The sequence below is a fragment of the Carettochelys insculpta genome, chromosome 16 (genome assembly GCF_033958435.1).
Source record: "Carettochelys insculpta isolate YL-2023 chromosome 16, ASM3395843v1, whole genome shotgun sequence".
Lineage (NCBI taxonomy): Eukaryota > Metazoa > Chordata > Testudines > Carettochelyidae > Carettochelys > Carettochelys insculpta.
In genome coordinates this window covers 25,510,186-25,530,416 of record NC_134152.1, presented here as the reverse complement: position 1 = coordinate 25,530,416, position 20,231 = coordinate 25,510,186, and the positions used below count along the sequence as shown (strand labels likewise).

The window sequence follows — 20,231 nt, the reverse complement described above, 5'->3', positions numbered from 1 at the left end:
GAGCACAGGGGTCAACTGTCTACCCCTGAGCATTTAATTTTGTGTCCCTCTACTAGGCACGTGAAATTGAATCCCAGAAGAATGACCCTGAGTGGGTTGAACTTCTGTGTAATGAAAAAATACCTTTAGTCTGTTGCAGAAGGGGAACAGCCCCGACCCTTCAAATTCTTATCTTGGTGAGCAGTGGGGAAACCAAGACCTTGATCCAGCAAACACCTAAGCATGTACTTGTGGAATTTCCTGAATAGGAATGGGGTTATGTACACGCCTCAAAATCAAACTTGTGCTTAGGTGCTTTTCAGAACCAGGTCCCAGATCTCTCCTCTCTTTGGCTATATCTTCACTAGAGCAATCTGCCAACAGAAGTTTCTGTCAGAAGATATCTTCTGACAAATCATCTGTCAGCAGATCGCGGCCAGATTGTCAAACAGATCAAAAGAGCAATCTGCTCTGTTGACAGAGTGGCCAGACTGCCTGGTTGCTCTCTTGACAAAATGGTCAACCAGAAGCACAGCAGACAGGGCTGTCCTGTCCTAGAAGCCATGTCTGTCCACAGAGAGCCCCCTCAAAATGTCCCGACTGGCTTTCTGTAAACAGAATCTGTTGACAGAGTTGTTCTGCCCCTGGGGGGAACAGCGGAACGCAGCAGACAAAAGTACCGCTCTCTGTCAATTTACTGTCAACACAATGTCTTGCAAATGTAGACATTCCACAGGCTTTGTCAACAGAACTCTCTAGTGTAGACATAGCCTTTGACTGACACCTTCGGAGCTATAAGAGGTTTCATGCTATGCCACTATTAAATTTCTTCCCTAGTTTAACTGTTAGTTCTCTTTACCAACCCCGTTCCAGTGAATATCACTGGGTGCATCATTCTAGCAACTGAATTTGGGGCCGTTGTGATCCTGAAAAGCCGAGGAGGATGAAAAGACAATAGTTAACAGGTTGTTTGAACTGAAAACCTCAAGTGACCTGGAATACCATCTGGGATAATCAGGTGCCCAAGGTAAGCTGTGTCAAAATTCCCATTAAGCAGAATCAGGAATTGGGCTGGGTTAAAATGTTGTGGTTTGAATCTTAAAGTCTTTCTTTTAATGACACGATTATGTGACCTACCTTTGTTTATTATGAATCTAATGCCACCAGTTTCAGTTCAGTGAGTTCACATTTTATTTTAAAATTTTGTCTGAAGTAGCCTGCTAAAGCTGGTAGAAAAATAATTGCAGAAAAGCATAGGAGAGCTGCTCATTTATAGTCTGCAGTATCACAGCACAAGAAGCTTTTCATTTTGTTCAAAGGAAAAGGGTACTTAGGTAAACAAACACTTGTAAATTGATCCATATTTAATATCCATAAGAAATACCATGTGCATTTAAGGTAAATGATGGCTATGCGGTTTGCTTTTTTGTTCTGTCATTTCATCAATAGCAAACTGAAGTAGAAGGTAAGGTTCTGTTATCCCTCTGCAAGCGTGAGTGATTTGGGGGCCTAGAAGTTAGTTTCATGATGTACAAGAAATCTGTAATTTTTGGGGGGAGTTTCTCTGGGTGACTTTTGTTTACATTATCCACATCAGCCTGGGAGCAGAGGTGGTCACAAAAACACCCAGGTAACCCCATGTTTTAAGAAATGCTGACCAAATACTGATATCTGCTTCTTAGGAAGCAACTCCACACCAAGCCATGACTCTGGCTGCAGAGATCAAGGCAGAGAATAAAAACTTTCTTGCTGTTTATCACAAGTTCCCCCAAAGAACCTGAATCACCAATCTAACGCAACATGACAACATATGTTCAAAGGCTGGACACTGCTGTCGAACTAAGAACAAGAACACAATGGGGCGATGATGCCTTTTGGATCTGTATTTGTACTGCACCTTGCTTTGATCCATGACTAGAGGACCCAGGTATTCCAGTAATAATACTGAGAGGTGGTAGAATCTGCTTCCCTAGAGGTTCTTAAGTCCTACCTTGACATAGTCCTGGCAGGGATGATTTAGTTGGGGTTGATTCTGCTTTAGGCAGGGGGTTGGACTAGATGGCCTCCTGAGGTCCCTTCCTGCCCTAGAATTCTATGATTCTATAACAACAACAACAACACCTGTTGCTTCCTGCAATAACCATACTATATTTCTCTCTCCTTCACTTTAACGTTAAGTCAATCTTTATATTTAGTGGTTAGGTTGAGAGCAAGACAGAGAAATACAGATTTTAAAAAGGGAATGAGATGCAAAATACTGACTTTCCAAGACTGCCATCTCTGGGGAAGAGACTGTCTTTTTGAACTGTGGCCCTTGTCCCTGACTGTGTCCTCGAGGTGCTAAGGTAATACAAAAAAGGTAAGAATCATGGCAAAATATGATTGTACATTTTGCTCTGCAAGCTAAAAATGCTTCAAAAGTTGAAAATTGCAATGAAATCAGTTGAGCAGCTGCTCAGCCTATTGAGCAAAATGAGAATGGTGGTAGGGGCTCAGCACCTTGTAGTGCCAGACCTACAGTTGAGGAAAAATTCACCAAGGTGAAACACAATTCTCTCTTGGCTCAGAAAAGGGATGTGCTGGACCACAGTTGTATACATGTAAATCCCCACTCTCCTCTCACTGGATGCGTGTTTTGCTTTAGAGCTACTTGTGTTCATTCTTTAAATAACATCCTCATGACAGGTGGAATAATTCCACTTTTGGTCCTTTCTCCATACACACCCAGGCCTTGCTTCACTTTCTTTTCTCATAGGGTTAGGGGGTTTGAGGGCCCTGAATTCACAACAACGGTGATTGACTGATTTTCCACCAGTGAGGGGTGGTCTGGAAGCCATAGTTAAAGAAGTTATAGCAGCTGTTTCCCATGGATGAAGAAGTAGTGGCAGCAGGTTTGTGTCCTAAAGCTTTTGAGGATCATCACAATCAAGAGCCTGTTTACTCACTGTGAATTAGATCCATGGTGCGGCTCTTGGGGAACACTCTTCTATTGGCTTGATAATAAATGCAATGACCCAACAGATCTTTCCGTGATTCCTTACTTAGACAAAATTCCCATTGACTTTTGTGCCTTTTGCCTGAGCTGAAGACTGTAGAATCAGATCCTTAGATTGTCTTGAGCAGAAAATTGCTGAAGTTTAAATGCCAAATGCCTGCAGCAGATATTTAAATAGCTTGGTGATAAGATAGCTGTTGCTTTGGCCAATAACTGGTCCTGGCAACACAGGTTGAAATCTTGGCTCCACAGAACTCAAGTGTCACTCCTTTAGCAGGGCCAGGACTACATGCATAAAGGCATTTCCAGTTGACATAGTACAGAATGATTTTGTTGCATAATAAGTAGCACTGAATTACATCCCAGGGGTTGACAGTGGCTCCTATATTCCCCATTCTAAGGAATACAGAGACAAAGCAGACAGAAAAAAATCACTCATTGCACCACTTAGGCAAGTTATTTAGTATATTCACGGCCTCCCAACCATTGCTTATCAAGGGAATCATTTCTTGTTTCTGGCACTTAAGGAAACACCGTGGTGGGCAGGAGAACACAGAACAATAGTGCCTTTTAAGTGGGATATTTACACAGTAAAACACCCTGCGGCAAAGCGGGAAAGATATGAAGCAATTATGGAATTAAAATAAATAGCAGAGTTGTGAAACCTAAAAAGGGGGTCTACATCCACTGCAACTACACCAGTGGCTAATTTCCAATGGACATGGAAACCTCATGTTCAAGGACAGGCCGGGCCAAACAGTTTTCTGGACTCAAGGCAGCACTCTGACAACAGGCCCAGCCAGTCGGCATGGCCCAAGGCAGTACGATAACAGCAGGGCCTGACTGGTGTGGGGTGGAATTGGGGTACAGGGCCTTGAAGGCACAGGGCCTGAGGCAACCACCTTGCTTGCCTTGCCCTAGGGCTGGGCCTGTTTGAAGCTGTTTCTAAATTACAAGCTGGGGTGTGAGCTCCTGCTCCTGTACACATAGGCCTCATCTACACCGGCAAGTTCCAGAGCAGTAAATCAGCTGCTGGCTCCATAATTCCAGAGAGGTCCACACTGGCAAGCCAGTTCATGGACACTCACTCTGCAGTTGTGCTCTGGGTAAAGTATCTCCATGGGAAGCTTCCTGCAGAGTGGCTAGAGGTGCGCTGCCAATGTGGATGCCATGGTGCACTACCACACTGTGACCGTTCCGATGCCTGTCCCGTAATGCTTGTTCTCATCTCTCTGGTCATTTGTTTGTACACTACTGTTCTACTCACCATTAGTCAGGTGACTAATCCTGAGACCCATCCTTTACATTCCTTTGGAATTCTAAAATGCCTCTTCCTGTTTTCCTGTGGATGCCTCCTGTGCTCTCAGCTCATCATTCCAGGAGACCAGGCATGCTCCATGCACCAGGAGATCATCCCTACTTAGAGCAATGCTAAGGTATTGGACCTTATCAATGTTAGGGGAGAGGAGACTGTCCAGTCCCAGCTGCACTCCAGCCAAAGGAACTGGGATACCTATTTGCAGATCTCACGATGCATGCCTGAAAGGGGCCACAACTGGGATGTGCTGCAGTGCAGGATCAAAGGAGTCATACAACACATCTGAAGGTAGACGAGGCAAACCTCTGCTCTTGTGCTGCAACCACAACCTCCTGGTTCTACAGAGTGCTATAGGGCATACCTGGGGGCAACCCCACCTGTGCTGTGAAGATCCCTGTGGATACTTCAGATCCTCAGGGGCCAACCCACCCTGGACTGAGTCAGGAGGAGGAAATTGTGGATGAAGATGCCAAGGGGAATGAGGATCCAGAACCAAAGGATGCTCAGCATCCGCAGAAGCATGCAGTCAGGAGCTATTTTCTGCCTCAGAGGAGGTGAGCCAGCAGCTGAAGGCTGGGGAAGTGCAAATAGCAAAAGCTATGCCTGGTAAGTGGCTTTGACTTCTGGAACCCATGAAGTGAGTTGCTGGTGGGGGCTGAAGGGCTGCAGAAAGCAGGTGTGGATCTGTGTGGTGCTAGTACCAGCACAGGGCTAGTCAGATGTGGAACACAGTGTTGATGGACTCTCTCACTTCATGGTAATTGGCCTCACAGACCAGAAGCTCTGTGACCACCCTTCCTCCATGGTCAGTGACCCAAAACTCTTTTCCTTTCCCACCACCAAGATGTTTTGTCCACTCTCCTATCCCTAATTGGCAGCCACTGCTACCCACACCAGTCCCATTATCCTCAAGCCCTGCAGACACCCACAGGCACTCAATGCTCTCAACCCCCATCTCCATGCAGTTTAGCCCTGCTGAACTGCAGCACCCATTGCACAGCATGCTAGAGCAGGGCTGCACATGATACCTGGACATACAGAACCTTGCCCAGGCCTGTCCCCCACGAAGAGTGGTAATCTAAGAGCAGATGGTGCGATTTGAGAGGTCCTGCTGCAATTCAGATGAGGAGAGGTAGAGAAGAAGAAAAGCACGTCAAAAACAGCCACACACTCCTCCTACCAAGCTGCGATAAGAGCTGTGGGCTGGTCAGCCATCTATGGGCTCACAAATAGGAGGGTGACAGGAAGATGTCCTACTTGTTATTGAGTGACCATCCAGGAAGTTTTATGCACTGAGGGTAAACCTGCCTCTTCTGGGTTAAAACCTGTGGTTTCAGAATTGGGTTGATCAGCCCTCAACGGACTCACAAATAGGAGTGTGACATGAAGACGCCCAACTTGTTATTGAGTGACCACAAAGATAAGAAAATGACCAGGACATACACGAGTCTACAAATGTGCTGGGGCTTCATCTCCTTCCTTCTCCCACTTCCTTCCCACAAAGTGCAGATGTGGCATGCTGGGTTGTATGTTTTATATTCGTTGTTTTTAATAAATGAATAAATTATTGGCTTTGAATTCAATCTTTAGTCCATGAGATGGAAACAAGCAAACCCACCTTACAAAGCAACAGGCACTGGTTCTGGGCTCCCATGCTTCTGCTGCAGCCACATGTGCAATCTGTTACCCTGCTATTTATACTCATACTAACTCCATGAGAGCTAGCTCAAGCACATGCACATGAGTAGCAGAAATCACACCACTCATCTGTAGTGCAGACTACTGTTTGTCCTGGATTGCACAGTGCCCCCTACTAGCAACTTCATAGATTCCACGGAGATTGAGTGACCCTTCTATCATTTAGCAGGAGATGCAGCGAGTTTTAGTTACACATCAAGCATATCATCAGATAAAATCTTAGAATGGATTTAGGGAGGAGAAGTTAAGAGGCTTCTGGGAACTTGAACTCAGAACAGGTGTTTTCTACGGTCACGAAAGGAATACCACCGTTATACTATGGAACTTAGTTGCTGCTTTAGTTACTAACATACAGCCTTACTGAGAGCCGGAAGAGGAGCTCTGTGCATAGCATAAACCTAGACTGGGAACAGCAACTCCTGTCAGAGGTGCCAAGAATTACATGTGAGCTGATTTTCACTGGCATACGAGACAGGAGCTCAGCCCCACCCCTCCTCCCTCCTGCAGCCAGGAGCTTGCTCAAAGCCAGCCCGCCTGTGGATTAACTAAAGACCAGCTAATGCTACCTACCCCCACCTAAATGGTAAAGCTCTGCACCTTCATTTATTTACTAATGAAGCTGTTGTGAGTCAGACTGTTATGGACTTAAAATGTATCATCGGCACTTGGACCATACATAGAGGTCAAAAGGTCAAATTTCAGCACTCTGCCCCGGTAAGGTAGCTGACCCCTGACCTAAACCAAGAATGTTGGTTTCAGTTCTGTTCTTTACCAACAACAAAAATACTCAGGCCTACAGTCTTTTCTTAACACTTTGAAGTAATGGCCACCCAATGGCAACGAGAAGTCTCTCAGAGCCCCATGTCATGCATTTTCCTGCTCTCCAGTGAAAAGGTGCACACAAAATGGTCTGGAAGAAATGGAAAGTGTGTCAGACCTCTTACATCCCCTGTTCTCTGTCTATGGCTGACAGTGTTCTGCCAGTACTTCTTTTCAGTTTCACAGCTATGGCAAGAAACATGGCATGTTCTAATTCCTAACTTGGAATGTTTACCTTGAGAGATTCCAGGATCTTCATTTGAAAGATAAACTTATTCTTTGTTTTCCCTTTGCCGCACGTATTCCATAATAGTAACACCACACACTGTATTTTGTATCAAGGCTTGGAAGACCCTCACAACTATAAATTTAGGACCTTTTGGAATGCAAAAAACTTCAGGATGGAAACAAGCCAACTGGCTGATAGAGGCAGGTCCATCCTTCACGGATGCTGGAACAACCCTCCTTTCTAATTCATGGCTGCTGAACATCTCTGTGGGACAAATTATAAAGGTCTTTTTCAGTCAAGGGTTGACTGAAGTACTATTGCCTTCCAAATATAATGTCTAGGGAGTAGATGTGCAAAGCTTGGTGTCAGTCTACATTAGTGATCTGTGTAAAAAAATTACAATGAATGAATGTTCCTTTGTACTTGGCTCCACTTTACCTTAAATTTAGAATAAGTACAACAAAAATTACACTCCTTGGGTGAACTTCACCTCTGTAGAGCAAGTCCAAGGGTTGGAATACCTGAACTAGCCTTTTGTAGCAAGGCTTAGAATGAACAACTGTGTACCATTGGCATATGGCAGAGGTGTGCTTATTTTCCAATCTGATTATAACAGCAAGGAGGGTGGAGAGCTCTTTGATTGTTACTTATAGACAGCCAGTGATTGGGAACCCACATGTAATAGGTCAAATTCTGTTCTCGCTTACAGTATTGTAATTCCAAAGTAACAAAAATGAAGTGAATAGAGTTACTTCAGTGTAACTAGGGCTAAATCTACACTACTGAGGAAGATCAAGCCCAACAGGATTGATCTGCCAGGGTTCGATTCCATGAGCCTAGTTTGGAAGTCTGGAATTAAGCTCTCAGGGGTCACAGTTGACCACTGTACTCTTCACGAGATGTGAGGCAGTCTCCTGTCGACCTTCCCCTGTAAAGACTGACAAGTTGGCTGAGTGCAGATACATTGATTTTAGCTATGCAATTGGTGTAGCTGAAAACGCGTATCTGCAGCCAACTTTCTATGTCTAGTATTGACATAGCCCATGAAAATAAAGTGTCCAAGGATGTCCCCCTCAGAGGGCAAAGGCTAGCTGAAGTAACTGATGAGGTGGTCCTGGCTTATGCTCCCAAGGGCTGCTTCTGGGTCTCAGCTGTGTACCTCATCCTTCTAGCTTCCATGCAAGATGTATACATGATTACTCATGCTCCATTTGGGATTTTAGACACTGATTATCATTCATATTTATGACAGTAATTTCAGGAAGAAATAGGGCCTTTTTAGTGATGCACTATATAAATAAATATAGGCTAAGTCTCTTTTACACCATGTCTCTGCTTGGAAGGGGTTCTCAGCAAGCTGGGTCGGTCTCCTTGATTTTAAAGTCTAATGTCAGCTCCAAGCCAGCTCACAGTAGCTGCCTGGTTCCTAAACCGTGCCACGGGTATAGAATCCTAAATGAATCCTGTGCCTATGCTCTGCTTTACCAGGGCATCTCTTCCTCCTCTCTTATAACATGCCCCCATCCCAGCAGTGGGAGAATGAGATGTACGTGCAGGATCTGGTTCTTTCATGGAGTTTCCCTTCCAAGATTGGAGTTTTCCATGGGTAGATTATGGTACCGAGAATGAAACATGCTGCTGGTCAGCTGGTATAGGTCCTAGAGACTCATGGGATCACATGTTACTAAAGTTCCCAGCCAGATAGTCAGTGTGAAGACTAACTTGAGATGTACTTAACAATTGCAACACACACAGCCGACTCAAAGAAACACAATACCATAGGATCCGAGGACACTGAGAGCCAAGACCCAGCATGCCCCAAACCCCAGCCGCTCCTTGTATACTGCCTTTATTTGATGTTTGGAACTCTCTTTCTGTAGAATAAGTTAATAGGAGCCCTCTGGAGATATGTGTCTGCTAATTCCAAGCCAGTTAGGGCATTGTCTTCAGACTTTTATGAATATTCTGACTTGGCACACATCCATATAAAAAAAAGGGGTACTCCTTTAGAGTCAGGAGAGGTATCCTCACATTCAGTAGTGCCTTATTCCCCTGGTAGTCCCATCAAATGCCATCCTTTTATAAGCAGAGCTCTTTGGTCCACATGTTGTGCCCCACAACTCATTCCCACCAGCTTCAGTGTTGATTGTGAGCTTGTGCACCAAGTTTTGCTCTTGGTTACAGTGAGCTAAAACTGGAGTATATCCATTGGTTTGCTGGGGCACTGTCTTCTTTGGTAATATGAGGCATGGATCACTTGCAGCTTTCAGCTCTTGTAAATAGTGAATTCTCTGTGACATGGAGTGTTTACATCATGGTTTGAGTAACTCAGCCAGAGGTTACAGGATCTATTACAGCAGTGGGTGGGTGAGGTTCCGTGGCCTGCAACTTGCAGGATGTCAGACTAAAGGACCATGATGGTCCCTTCTGGCTTTAAAATATATGAGTATGTATACATCATTGTCAGATGGGTGAAGCAACAGCACTGAACTGAGTGTGCAGAAAATAACTGGGCATTTTTCCCCCTCTGAAGAGGTAATTTACGTAAATTTATCTGCAACTAGCATATGGCAACAGCTCACAACTTTGTTAATGGAAACCTGGTGATCCATATCACTTGTGTAGGAGACATTTGCTCGGGGGTTAATACAATATTAATGTTAATATCAATGATCGATCAGAGGATTTGCAAGAAAGGCATAAAGTATTTAATTATAATTACATCAAGAATGGGTTTGTAATGGCTACGACATTTGAATAAGGTCACATCTAGCCCTCACCCCTGTTATGTTGTTCTATATTAAATGCCATTCACTTTAAGTGCTGGAAACCTTTCAGAAGAACTCTGAATAGAATACTCTGGGTAAATTGAAATACGTCCATTCATTTTGAGACATACGATTGATATCTTTTTGCAAAACAAATGTTAAAACATATTTGTACACAGATTTCTTTGAGTGGTATATTTGCGTTTCCCTAATATATAGTCTTAGCAGGCATCTTATGTGAGAAAAGGAAAGGACTATTTGTGTATATTAATTGAGCTTCCTGTGAATGCTTTAAATCATTAATATACATCTCTTTACATTAATAGTTCTGTCCTCCGCATTTTTCAATGCATTTATCCAAATATTACTCACTGTGTCTGGTCCTGCCTCCATGGGAAGCAATGACAAATACCCACTGTATGCAGTAGAAGCCAGGGCAGGGCACAGTATGAACCTTTGCTGCAATTTAATGATCTTTTGTTAAAAATGTCACCAAGTAACAAGGAATCCATAGCAAGAAGCATGTTTGTGCATTTAGCAGCAGAAAAATATATTTCAGATATACCGTATACCTTTACTGTAACTACAAATTAAACAGCATTGTTGCCCTTGTTAAAATGATTAAGAAAAAAGTTTTGCATATAAAGCAGTGATACAATGTATGTATAAACAGAGATACACACACAACTCAGTGCATACATAATAGAGATGCTAAGTACAGATATGCCCTTATACAGCTGCATACGTTAAGGAGCTAATGCTGTTCTGTCTTACAGTGATGTGAATCCATGTCTGCTGGCAGCAGTGGTTTTATTCTGTTTTTATATCTGTGTAAAGGAGAGACAAACAGATAACTGCACAGGAGATCCTTTGATTCAATGAGAGTGGCAAACTCCCATCTGAAGGCAGAATTTGCCCTTTGAAACTTTGGAAGGCATGTTGTAATGGGACTTCTACATGTTTTGCCACCCTGTCATTTAAATAAGTATTCAGGTAGATTATGAAAATGCCTAAGGATTTCAAGTTTTATGTGGTTAAAAACATCTAGGAATGTATTATTGGCAATATTGCTGCTGATAAGCTGTAGGGCCAGGGTGATACTTTTGACACCAAGAAGACACACATCATGCATTTTTACAACATATAAGTGCAGCAATATTGCTTCCTTTTTCTATAAGAATATATAGTATAAGTGTACAGTATATATTAGCAACAATGTAAAATAAGTTAGTGAAATGTCAAAGCTCCTGGATAAAAATTCAAGTCATGCCTGAGCATACCTTTTTGCACCATTTTGCATAATCTTATCTCAGCGCCCTTTGTTTACTTTTAATTTTGACTTACTTTATACAATTGCCTATTACACCAACTAATATCCTGGGGGTTTGGTTTTGTTTGTTTGCATGGTTAAATTGGGCCATGCCACAAATAATGTTTCTGTGGAATCCATAGTTAGGGAATGGAAAATAATTGTGCAAAATTTGCTTGAAAAAAATTCTATGAATTGGTCATACCTTATTATTGTACATAATTGGAATTATTTTAAAAAATACTCATCTATAATGTATAGGGTAATCAAGCTACAATAATTTTAAATGGAGCTCATTATCTTAATATAAATGTCTCTAAATTATAATCTCATTAATTTTGGTGAAATTGTATCAAGTACAACTTCAGTGATTGCTTGCAGGAAGAATCAATAAGAATCCACTTAACAGGAACGTAGAACTTGTCTCAGAGCAGGTATGGGGGCCTTATTTTGTCCCACATTTTGTCAATGGATACAGTTCCTTTGCAGGGCTAAGCCTTTCTTTATGCTAAGTAAAATATGCGCTAGGGCTTTCTTACATCTCATGAAATTGTTGAAAGCAAAAGGGGATAATAGTTTTTACCAAAGATGTTGAGAGTCTGCTGGTCTCTGTCAGATCAGCCATCAGCATTTCAGAGTTCAGCAGCCCTGCAAGATCTTTCATGAAATGAATTGCAATACTAAGTCACTTTCACTGCTGTGCAATTATGCCCTTAACGATAACACAAATTCTATAATCATACAACAAATTTCCATATTTATCAAATAGAAGAGTGACTGGCCTGTGCTACAAACTCTCCAAGTAGTCTGATCTATAATACCGAATGTAGCAAAGAAGGATGGAACAGACAGTTGTCTTGACCCAATTTAAGGGAAAAAAACCACTAGATTCTCAGCAGGTGTAAATCAATAGTGCCACACTGGATTTACAATGGCAGAAGATCTGGCCTATATAGTGGAGTTAGTCCTAATTTACACCAGTGTAAGTGAAATCACATCTCCCTTGTGTCTAATAAAGTATGATGTGATAGAAGCAAATGGAAAGCAGATCAATTTAAATAAGAAAAGAAAACCCACGCAAAGCAAGGGGATATTTTAGAAAATAAAACTGTAGTTTCACAAGCTGTCAAGGTCATCAACAGGGTTACTAATTAGATATTAGACTTTAACCTCAGAAAAATAAGCTCTTGTGGTATAAATAGCATGTCAGCTGGGAGATCAAGTTACTTGTACCCCTTTCTGAGTACTACTGTGGAAAAAAACGGACACTTTTACTCAGTGACACCAGGCTGTTGTATAGACCATATCCCAGAATTTGTTACCAGGTATGAATAGTATCACATTGTCCAGAACTGGAGATTTAATTTTTGTGACTCCAGTAATTGGTATTTATGATCTTGCAGATTATATTGAGCTCTCAGAACAGGCAAAGGGTCTGGGGCGGAAAGAATGTAATCAATGCTAAATTTAATTTCAGAGTCAGATTTTCCTAGGGAGGAGTTGTTTAGGCTGTGTCTGCTGGAGGTGTTGTTTGGAAAGAACCCTTGAGGCTCCAGGAGTCTGGGTTCAGATTCGGATGGCTCACATTTATTTTCGTGACAGGAGATGTTACATAAGCCAGAATCCATGGAAGATGACTCAGGAGAGGAAGGATCTTTCCCTTCACTTGATCTCTGCTCTTTGTGTTCCCTTTTCATGTTCCTTCTTCTCCGTCTCCGCCTGTAATTCCCATTTTCAAAGAGATCCAGCATGGATTCACATCCTGCCGCAAAGCTCCAATAGTTGCCTTTCCCCTTCTCATTCCCTTCTGTTCTGGGGACCTGTATTCATTTAAAGGCAGTTCAGTGTTTGTATGTGTTACAGATACTTCTGCTTAACATCTGGGTTCATTTACATTCAAGAATGGTGTAAACACACATGACAAGCCAGTTAAGCCTATTCTCTTTCATTATACTACTTATAGGCAAAACCCAGCCTCTTCAATTTACTTTATATTAACATAAATCAGAAAAGAACATACCCCTTACTTTCCCAAGTGACAGCTTGTAGGCTGCAAAGAGATTTCAATTCATTTGTCGCTTCCCCTCTTTTCTAACATTGCTTTGGGAGGCTACTTCTGCATAAAGGTAGTTTTAGTTATATAGTGTGTATGGAAACACACGTTCCTGCTCTTACCTTTACAAAGCAACTGTTAAGTGATAAGTTATGTCGGATGGAGTTCTGCCAGGCTCTTTGATTTGATCTGTAGTAAGGAAATTTCTTCATTATAAAATCATAGATACCAGACAAGGTCACTTTGTTTGCAGGGCTTTGCTGAATGGCCATTGCGATTAAAGCGATGTAACTGAAAAGGGAAAGTTCAGTATTATGCTATTGCCTTGTGCGTGTGTATTTTATTTCTAGGATCAATCTCTCTCTCTCTCTCTCTCTCTCTCTCACACACACACACACACACACACACGTATATGGTTCTCAGAGAATTATAAAATTACTCCTTGTCCTACATTTTGGTTGTGTTACTCCTTGACCTGCAATGTCTCTTACAGACATCAACCAGTCTGCTCAGACTTCTTCTGCTTTAGTCTAAGAGCAAGATCCCTATTTAACCCTCATTAATTTATACAGCGTGATACACAAGTATTATTTACAGACACTTGAAACTCAGGCAAGCTGTTTGTCCTTCACTCAGTAGGCTGTGCTTAGACTTAAAAAGTCAAAATCTCAGCTAGCTCAAGGAAAGTTGCCCTGAACTGTTAGGCTCCTGCGCAATGTACCAGACTGTGGGACTCCATCACTTGGCTGCTCCCATAACTTCAGGGCTGGTGAGCTCATCACCTTGGCTAAGCAAAGGGACACTGGCTGATATCTTTCTCCAGACCCAGTCCCGAATCCATATTCTGCATCTTTGTTCAATTGAGGCCAAGCGGGGGTTGGGGGTGGGGGACAGGATTGGAAGCCACAGCCATATTTATTTCCTTTAAAAATATCTCATAAAATTTGCTCAATTTTTCTCCGTGTCCTTAAGTGTAGAAGAGGACAGCTGAGGTCTGAGGACACAAAGGACTCCAGGACATTAAAGGCAGATTAAGTTTCACTTTCCCCAAAGTGACAGCTAAGGAGAGAAGGTGAGATAAAGGACTTGCTTCAAGGTGGCAGGGGGGCAGAAAGGAACTCTTCCCTTCCCACCCCATCCCACCCCAGTTCTCTGTGCCTTGAAGAAAACACCTGGAAGAATGCCCATGTGGGTTATTAGAGCGCGCCAAGCCAGGGGGAAATTCCCATTATCTGACAGCACAGATAATCTCCCAGGAGAAAGGAACACTTTGAAAACTCAACCTTACCTGTAGGCTGGTCTGGTGATTTTTTTCTCTTCATCAGAACTACAGGTTGGATAGTCATCCCCGTCATAATTAAAACAGTTATAGGGGTACTGCGTGTTATCAAACATCTTCCTGCTCTTGGTTCAGCTCCTGTGGAGTGAGAGAGATGGAGTGATGTTTCTCTTTCTCTGAGCCTGAGCTGCCTCCTCCCTTTTTCCCTCCCCTCTGTCTCATTCTCTCTCTCTGCACACACACACAGGCACACATACTTCCTCAGCGTTGGGGTGGAGATTATTTTGGTAATTCTTGAGTCCCAGACAGCCAGTCTGTTCGGATATTCCTTTTGTTGGTGGTGGTGGTGTATCCAGTCTGCTTATAGGAAAGGCAGCTAATAACTGATTAAATTGGTGAGTTCTCCCATGAACCTTTGAACTTGGGTGTGTACAGCCAGTAGCTCAGCTTTGGCTGTCTGGGTGGTCTGGGCTGGAGTGGGGCCAGCTGTTTTTGCCATCTTTACATACACAATGTGACAAAGGCAAACACCATGATGTTAATAAATCATGCTCCGAGGTTTGTTCTTGTAAATTAAACTTGGAAAACTGAGTTTCTCCACCCTCCAATCGTTTTTCTACCCCTCCCTTCTCTGCTCAGCAGGGTGACTTTTTAATTTATTTGTTTTTAGAGCCCAACATACAATACACGGACATGACAGGCAATAACACAAGCTGGCCCTGATCTGTAATCTATAACATAGGATACTAGACATATATTCTATTTCCATAACTAAAGAAAAATGTGTACATTCAGAGAGAGCAGAACAGAGGAATCTCAGGGACTACTGTCAAGCAAGAAAGTAAAAGGAAAATAGCTGTAGGCAGAAGAGCTGCCTGTGTGGGCTTTGATCTGAGGATGAATTAAACTAATAGCCCTTTGCGTTGGCATCCAATACAGTAACCATTTAAAAGTATTTCAATGCTTTGGAGTGTTTTCCAACAAGTGATGTAAACCAAAGACATGACAACGTTTCAGGTGGAGTAGGAAAGTGTATGCCACATGCTAATTGCATTATTTGAAGACGGCTATTTCCTCAGGAGGAGAGGCACCCTGGAAGAGAGAAAGTAAATGGGTTTGCTGATAGTTACCTGGGTGGAAATCATAGAAGCAGAACTACCAGCATTACAGTTCAATGCAACTGTATTTTCTACAGCACATTTTAGACAAAGCCCTTACTAACTTAAAAATGTATGATTGGGGGAAATACACCCAAGTGACTAGGAGAGATTTCAAGTTAAGTTTAAGCAGTGTGCAGGGATTTGCCCATGCAAGGGAATGAACTTCACACTCACTGAATTAAATAAAAAGCAGCTGGTCATTTCTCTTAAGAGTATCAAAATTTACAGAGCAGAGAGGTAAATATTGAAAATACTGAAAGAGTTAAACCCATGATTTTTTTCAGGTACATAAGACTGTGTAATAGCAGAGGGAGGAAGAAAATATGAAGCAAAAGCAATGGAGTGCAGAGATACAACAATAAGCCAAATTTGGAACACACCTACCCTAACCTACAGTAATTATAAACATGTGCATGAGATGCAAATTCCAAAAAGCCAAACATCACCTCACATCTTGCTATCATAGGATTCAGTGGGACTTTTGCTGTTGTCGACAAAAAAGCTGCGTAGACACTCCAGGGGGCCCTTTTGTTGACGGAGCAGATCAAAAGATCTATCCGCTTTTACGTGCAGAAAGAATCTGTTGACAGAAATTTTGTTGGAACATCTCTTCCGACAGGTGCTTCTAGAGTAGATGTAGCCTAAGTGTCCAGCAGTTCAGAATGCAGGCAACATGGATCATCAAATCTACAAAGAGACTTAAGACCAGAAGGGCTGTTGAGATCACCCTGCAAGGAATAACTAGACTAGTGGAAGTCAAGGTGAAGCTGTGCTTGTGGGCAGGTACTTGCATAGCACAAAAGGTCTCCAAGGATACAGAGCAAGTGGTAACGCATCCCTTTAATCACTCTGGATGATTCCCAAGATACCACAGTGCCTAAACATGGAGCTGGCAGCCTAATTTTAGGAAACCATTTTTGAAAATTGCAGTGGAGGAGGACTCGGAATAATAGATGGCTGAGCTTTGGAAAGGGCCCTTTCTCCTCCAGGGTGCCAATTTCAATTCGCTCCAGTTGGTAGAGACTGAAAGTCATTACCAGCTAACTGATTGTTTGGCATGCCTTACATTCAAAGAATGGGTGGTTTCAGTCCATCTTACAGAAGACATAATAAGACCCAGCAGAGCTGGCATCCTTGATAATCTCAGGAGCGAGGGAAAAAAAGAATGAACTCCTTCTCACTTCCAGATGCGTCAGAATTAAGGCATGCTGGCCAGGAATATGGGGAAATTTATACTGCTGTTGTCTCTTCTGTATCTTTTCTGTGGATAAGTATTATTATTTATTTACTAACAGCCAAGAGTAGGTAGATTTCAGTCTCTGGGACTGCAAATTGGATCCAATTTAAGTTCTCTCAATTTATAAGAGCAAAGCAATCCATTTTTTCAGTCCTAGGAGAGCCAAGGATACCTAATTTAAACCTAGTAAACTGCCTTTTTAAAATCCAAATAATGTTAGTTGAATATTTTTCAACAGTATTTTAAGGCTCTGCATGCTAAATTTTATTCCAAAGTTAGCATTCATGGATCAATTAAAAATCCTTTAAAATATTTACAAAATAAATCTTGACAGACCTCTAAGTATGCCATAGCAGCATTAGCAGTGCCACAGTTACTGTGGCAGAATATGTTAACAATAGTTTTGTCTTAGCATCCGCACAATCGTTACAATTTTACTATCATAACTATAACTCACCCCCAGCATTATCATAAAAGCATATTTTATTAGGCTAGTGTTTTCATAAGTTGTATATTTCCAGAATGCAATGCTGCAAACCATTTGATTCGAGATATTAAAAAGGCAATAAAAGTGTCACATCAGATTAGCTTTTTTTTATTTTTTGGACACTGACATTAAAAATTATTTGAAATGTGTTATAATTGGTACAGATTAAAGAAGTTATCTCTGAAATGGAGATCCTTCATGAATTCGAAAATGATCGTGGTTGTTGAAGCATGTCAGAATAACAACAGGTATCACTGCTGGAAGATTACATAGGAAGTTCCAAGCCTAGTTGGAAGAGATTGTGACTTTAGACACTGTTCTGAGAAAGTGGGCATGGGGGATGTGTAAATTCTACCCCCAGGAGGCATTGGGAATCAGACACACATCTCTGATTCACAATTCTTATCCTGCTCTTGGAGGTGGGACAGAAAGAAATATATGGTCTAATCCAAAGCCTGATGAAACTAATGACAGCAATACTTTGAGTCAGCTCTTCTCTGATGACTTAGCTCTATAGCTTGGGTGACCAGATATCCTAATTTTAGGGGCAGTCCCACTATTTGGAGCTTTGTCTTATGTAGGTATCTATTAGTGCCCACCTGTGACCTGCTATCAGGTCACCCTATCTATATCAATCGTACCTTACTTCTTCCTCTTTGCTTGCTGTGTAGACACTGAGTAGGAGGGGCAGAGCCAACAAGCTGCTATTCCTTGTCCACTCTCCCCCTCACACACATTATCTCTGAGGAGGGGATTAACAGCTATAAAGAGGATTTCTCTCTCCTCTGATGGGCCAGAGTCGCATTCTCATCTGCTGTACACATCTGAGAAAAGCAATGCCAATGCTATTATGAAAAGGCTAGGGGCAGAGCTGTCTCGTGTCTTGGGCATGTCCTCTTTCTGTATTATCCCCAGCCTTTTAAAGATCTGCATAAGGCTGCGCACCATCTCTCATTTTCTGACTTTTATGAGCAGATCCAACTCCAGGAGATAACTAAAATAAGTGGAGCATCATCCATCTACACCATCTGAGGGGGCTTGCCTGTGATGCAAATTCTTGAGTGGACCATGCTGTAGGAATGCTGGGGTGCTTGGCCACATCTGCCACCCGCTGCTTTCCTTTGTTGTGATCTTTTTTCTATCAGCTGCAAACATTCACTTTGGAGTTGTGTTTTGTATTTGTGTGTGAGACCTCATTGAACTGAAATTTGCATCCTCAGGTTCCCTGTTGATGGTTTGTGGTGCTGGCTCAGATTTCATAATTAAATGTACATCAGGCTCTTCACCATTTTGTACATGGTCTTCTGCTCTGGAGTGAGGTCTGATAACATCACTGTGTCATGAGCTACATTTTCCATTGTGCAGTCAGGAAGTTTTCTTAGCACTTATTCTCATAGGTAAGCCCTGGAGGTACAGATAGGCTATGAATGCTGATTGATACTTCACTCATCTTATCTCCAGCAAAGGCTAACCAGAAATGCACTGAGATTTGCAGTGTTGTTATCCCATGTCTTCTCCATGGAGCAGTTCTGCTGTGGCTCAACTGCCCCACCTCCCACCCCCACACACTATAAATGCTGAAGTATCCCAACAGAGTGATGTGACACAAGGAAAGGGCAGTATGGTAAGTGCTTGCAAAGGAGTATGTGCAGATTTGCAGCCTCTGCACACTGCAACACAGCTGCACTGCAGCTTTGGTTGGGGCTGCATACAGCAACTTAAGAAGGGCTGGCTGGGGATAGCATCAGAGAAGCTTCCTCTAGGCTGGTAGCCATCCTTTCCTCCCATGGCATTATGTACCCACAGATAGCGGATGATACTGTTGCCTGAGGCTGGGCCAGAATGTGTGGCACAGTGTCTGAGTTTAAAAAAATGGGCTGTAGTTTTACTATACAGCTTGAACCTCTGTGGTCATAACATCATAAGAATGGCCATACTGGGTCAGACCAAAGGTCCATCCAGCCCAGTATCCCGTCTGCCGACAGTGGCCAATGCCAGGTGCCCCAGAGAAGGAGAACAGAAGACAATGATCAAGTGATTTATCTCCTGCCATCCATCTCCTGCCCTTGTACTGAAGGCTAAGGCACCATACTTTACCCCTGGCTAATAGCCATTTATGGACCTAACCTGCAAAAATTTATCAAGCTCTTTTTTAAACCCTAATAGGGTCCTGGCCTTCACAGCCTCCTCCTGCAAGGAGTTCCACAGGTTGACTGTGCGCTGTGTGAAGATAAATTTCCTTTTATTAGTTTTGAACCTACTACCCATCAATTTCATTTGGTGTCCCCTAGTTCTTGTATTATGGGAAAAGGTAAATAATTTTTCTATATTCACTTTCTCCACACCATTCATGATTTTATATACCTCTATCATATCGCCCCTCAATCGCCTCTTTTCCAGACTGAAAAGTCCCAGTCTCTCTAGCTTCTCCCCATATGGGACCCGTTCCAAACCCCTAATCATCTTAGTCGCCCTTTTCTGAACCTTTTCTAATGCCAATATATCTTTTTTGAGGTGAGGAGACCACATCTGCACGCAGTACTCAAGATGTGGGCATACCATAGTTTTATATAGGGGGAGTATGATATCTTTTGTCTTATTATCTATCCCTTTTTTAATAATTCCTAACATCCTATTTGCTTTACTAACTGCCGCTGCACACTGCATGGATGTCTTCAGAGAACTATCCACTATAACTCCAAGATCCCTTTCCTGATCTGTCGTAGCTAAATTTGACCCCATCATGCTGTACTTGTAATTTGGGTTATTTTTTCCAATGTGCATTACCTTACAACATCTGTGGGACTATGTCATGCAACACATCATGGGTCCAGCAACATCTGTGGGACCATGTCATGCAACATGCCAACAGACCTGTCTGTAGGCCTAGAGGCCTTAAA

General features: G+C 42.5%; 1 protein-coding gene across 1 annotated transcript; it reads right to left on the bottom strand.

The window, feature by feature from the left end:
- Positions 1-12,452: 12,452 nt before the first annotated feature.
- On the bottom strand, positions 12,453-14,563 carry FOXL3 (forkhead box L3). The gene is made up of 3 exons (XM_075011122.1): positions 14,457-14,563; positions 13,291-13,459; positions 12,453-12,935 (listed from the first exon to the last, which is right to left on the bottom strand). Exons 1-3 carry the CDS (start codon positions 14,561-14,563, stop codon positions 12,453-12,455), a joined length of 759 nt encoding a protein of 252 aa, XP_074867223.1.
- Positions 14,564-20,231: the final 5,668 nt, after the last annotated feature.

Bases quoted from the DNA above. Each gene is read 5' to 3' on its own strand.
- FOXL3 (XM_075011122.1), bottom strand. From the start codon at position 14,563: ATGTTTGATAACACGCAGTACCCCTATAACTGTTTTAATTATGACGGG. The intron at 13,460-14,456 runs GTAAGGTTGAGT...TTCCCTTTTCAG, and splicing joins ATCACCAGACCAGCCTACAG to TTACATCGCTTTAATCGCAA. The intron at 12,936-13,290 runs GTAAGAGCAGGA...AAATGAATACAG, and splicing joins TTAACAGTTGCTTTGTAAAG to GTCCCCAGAACAGAAGGGAA.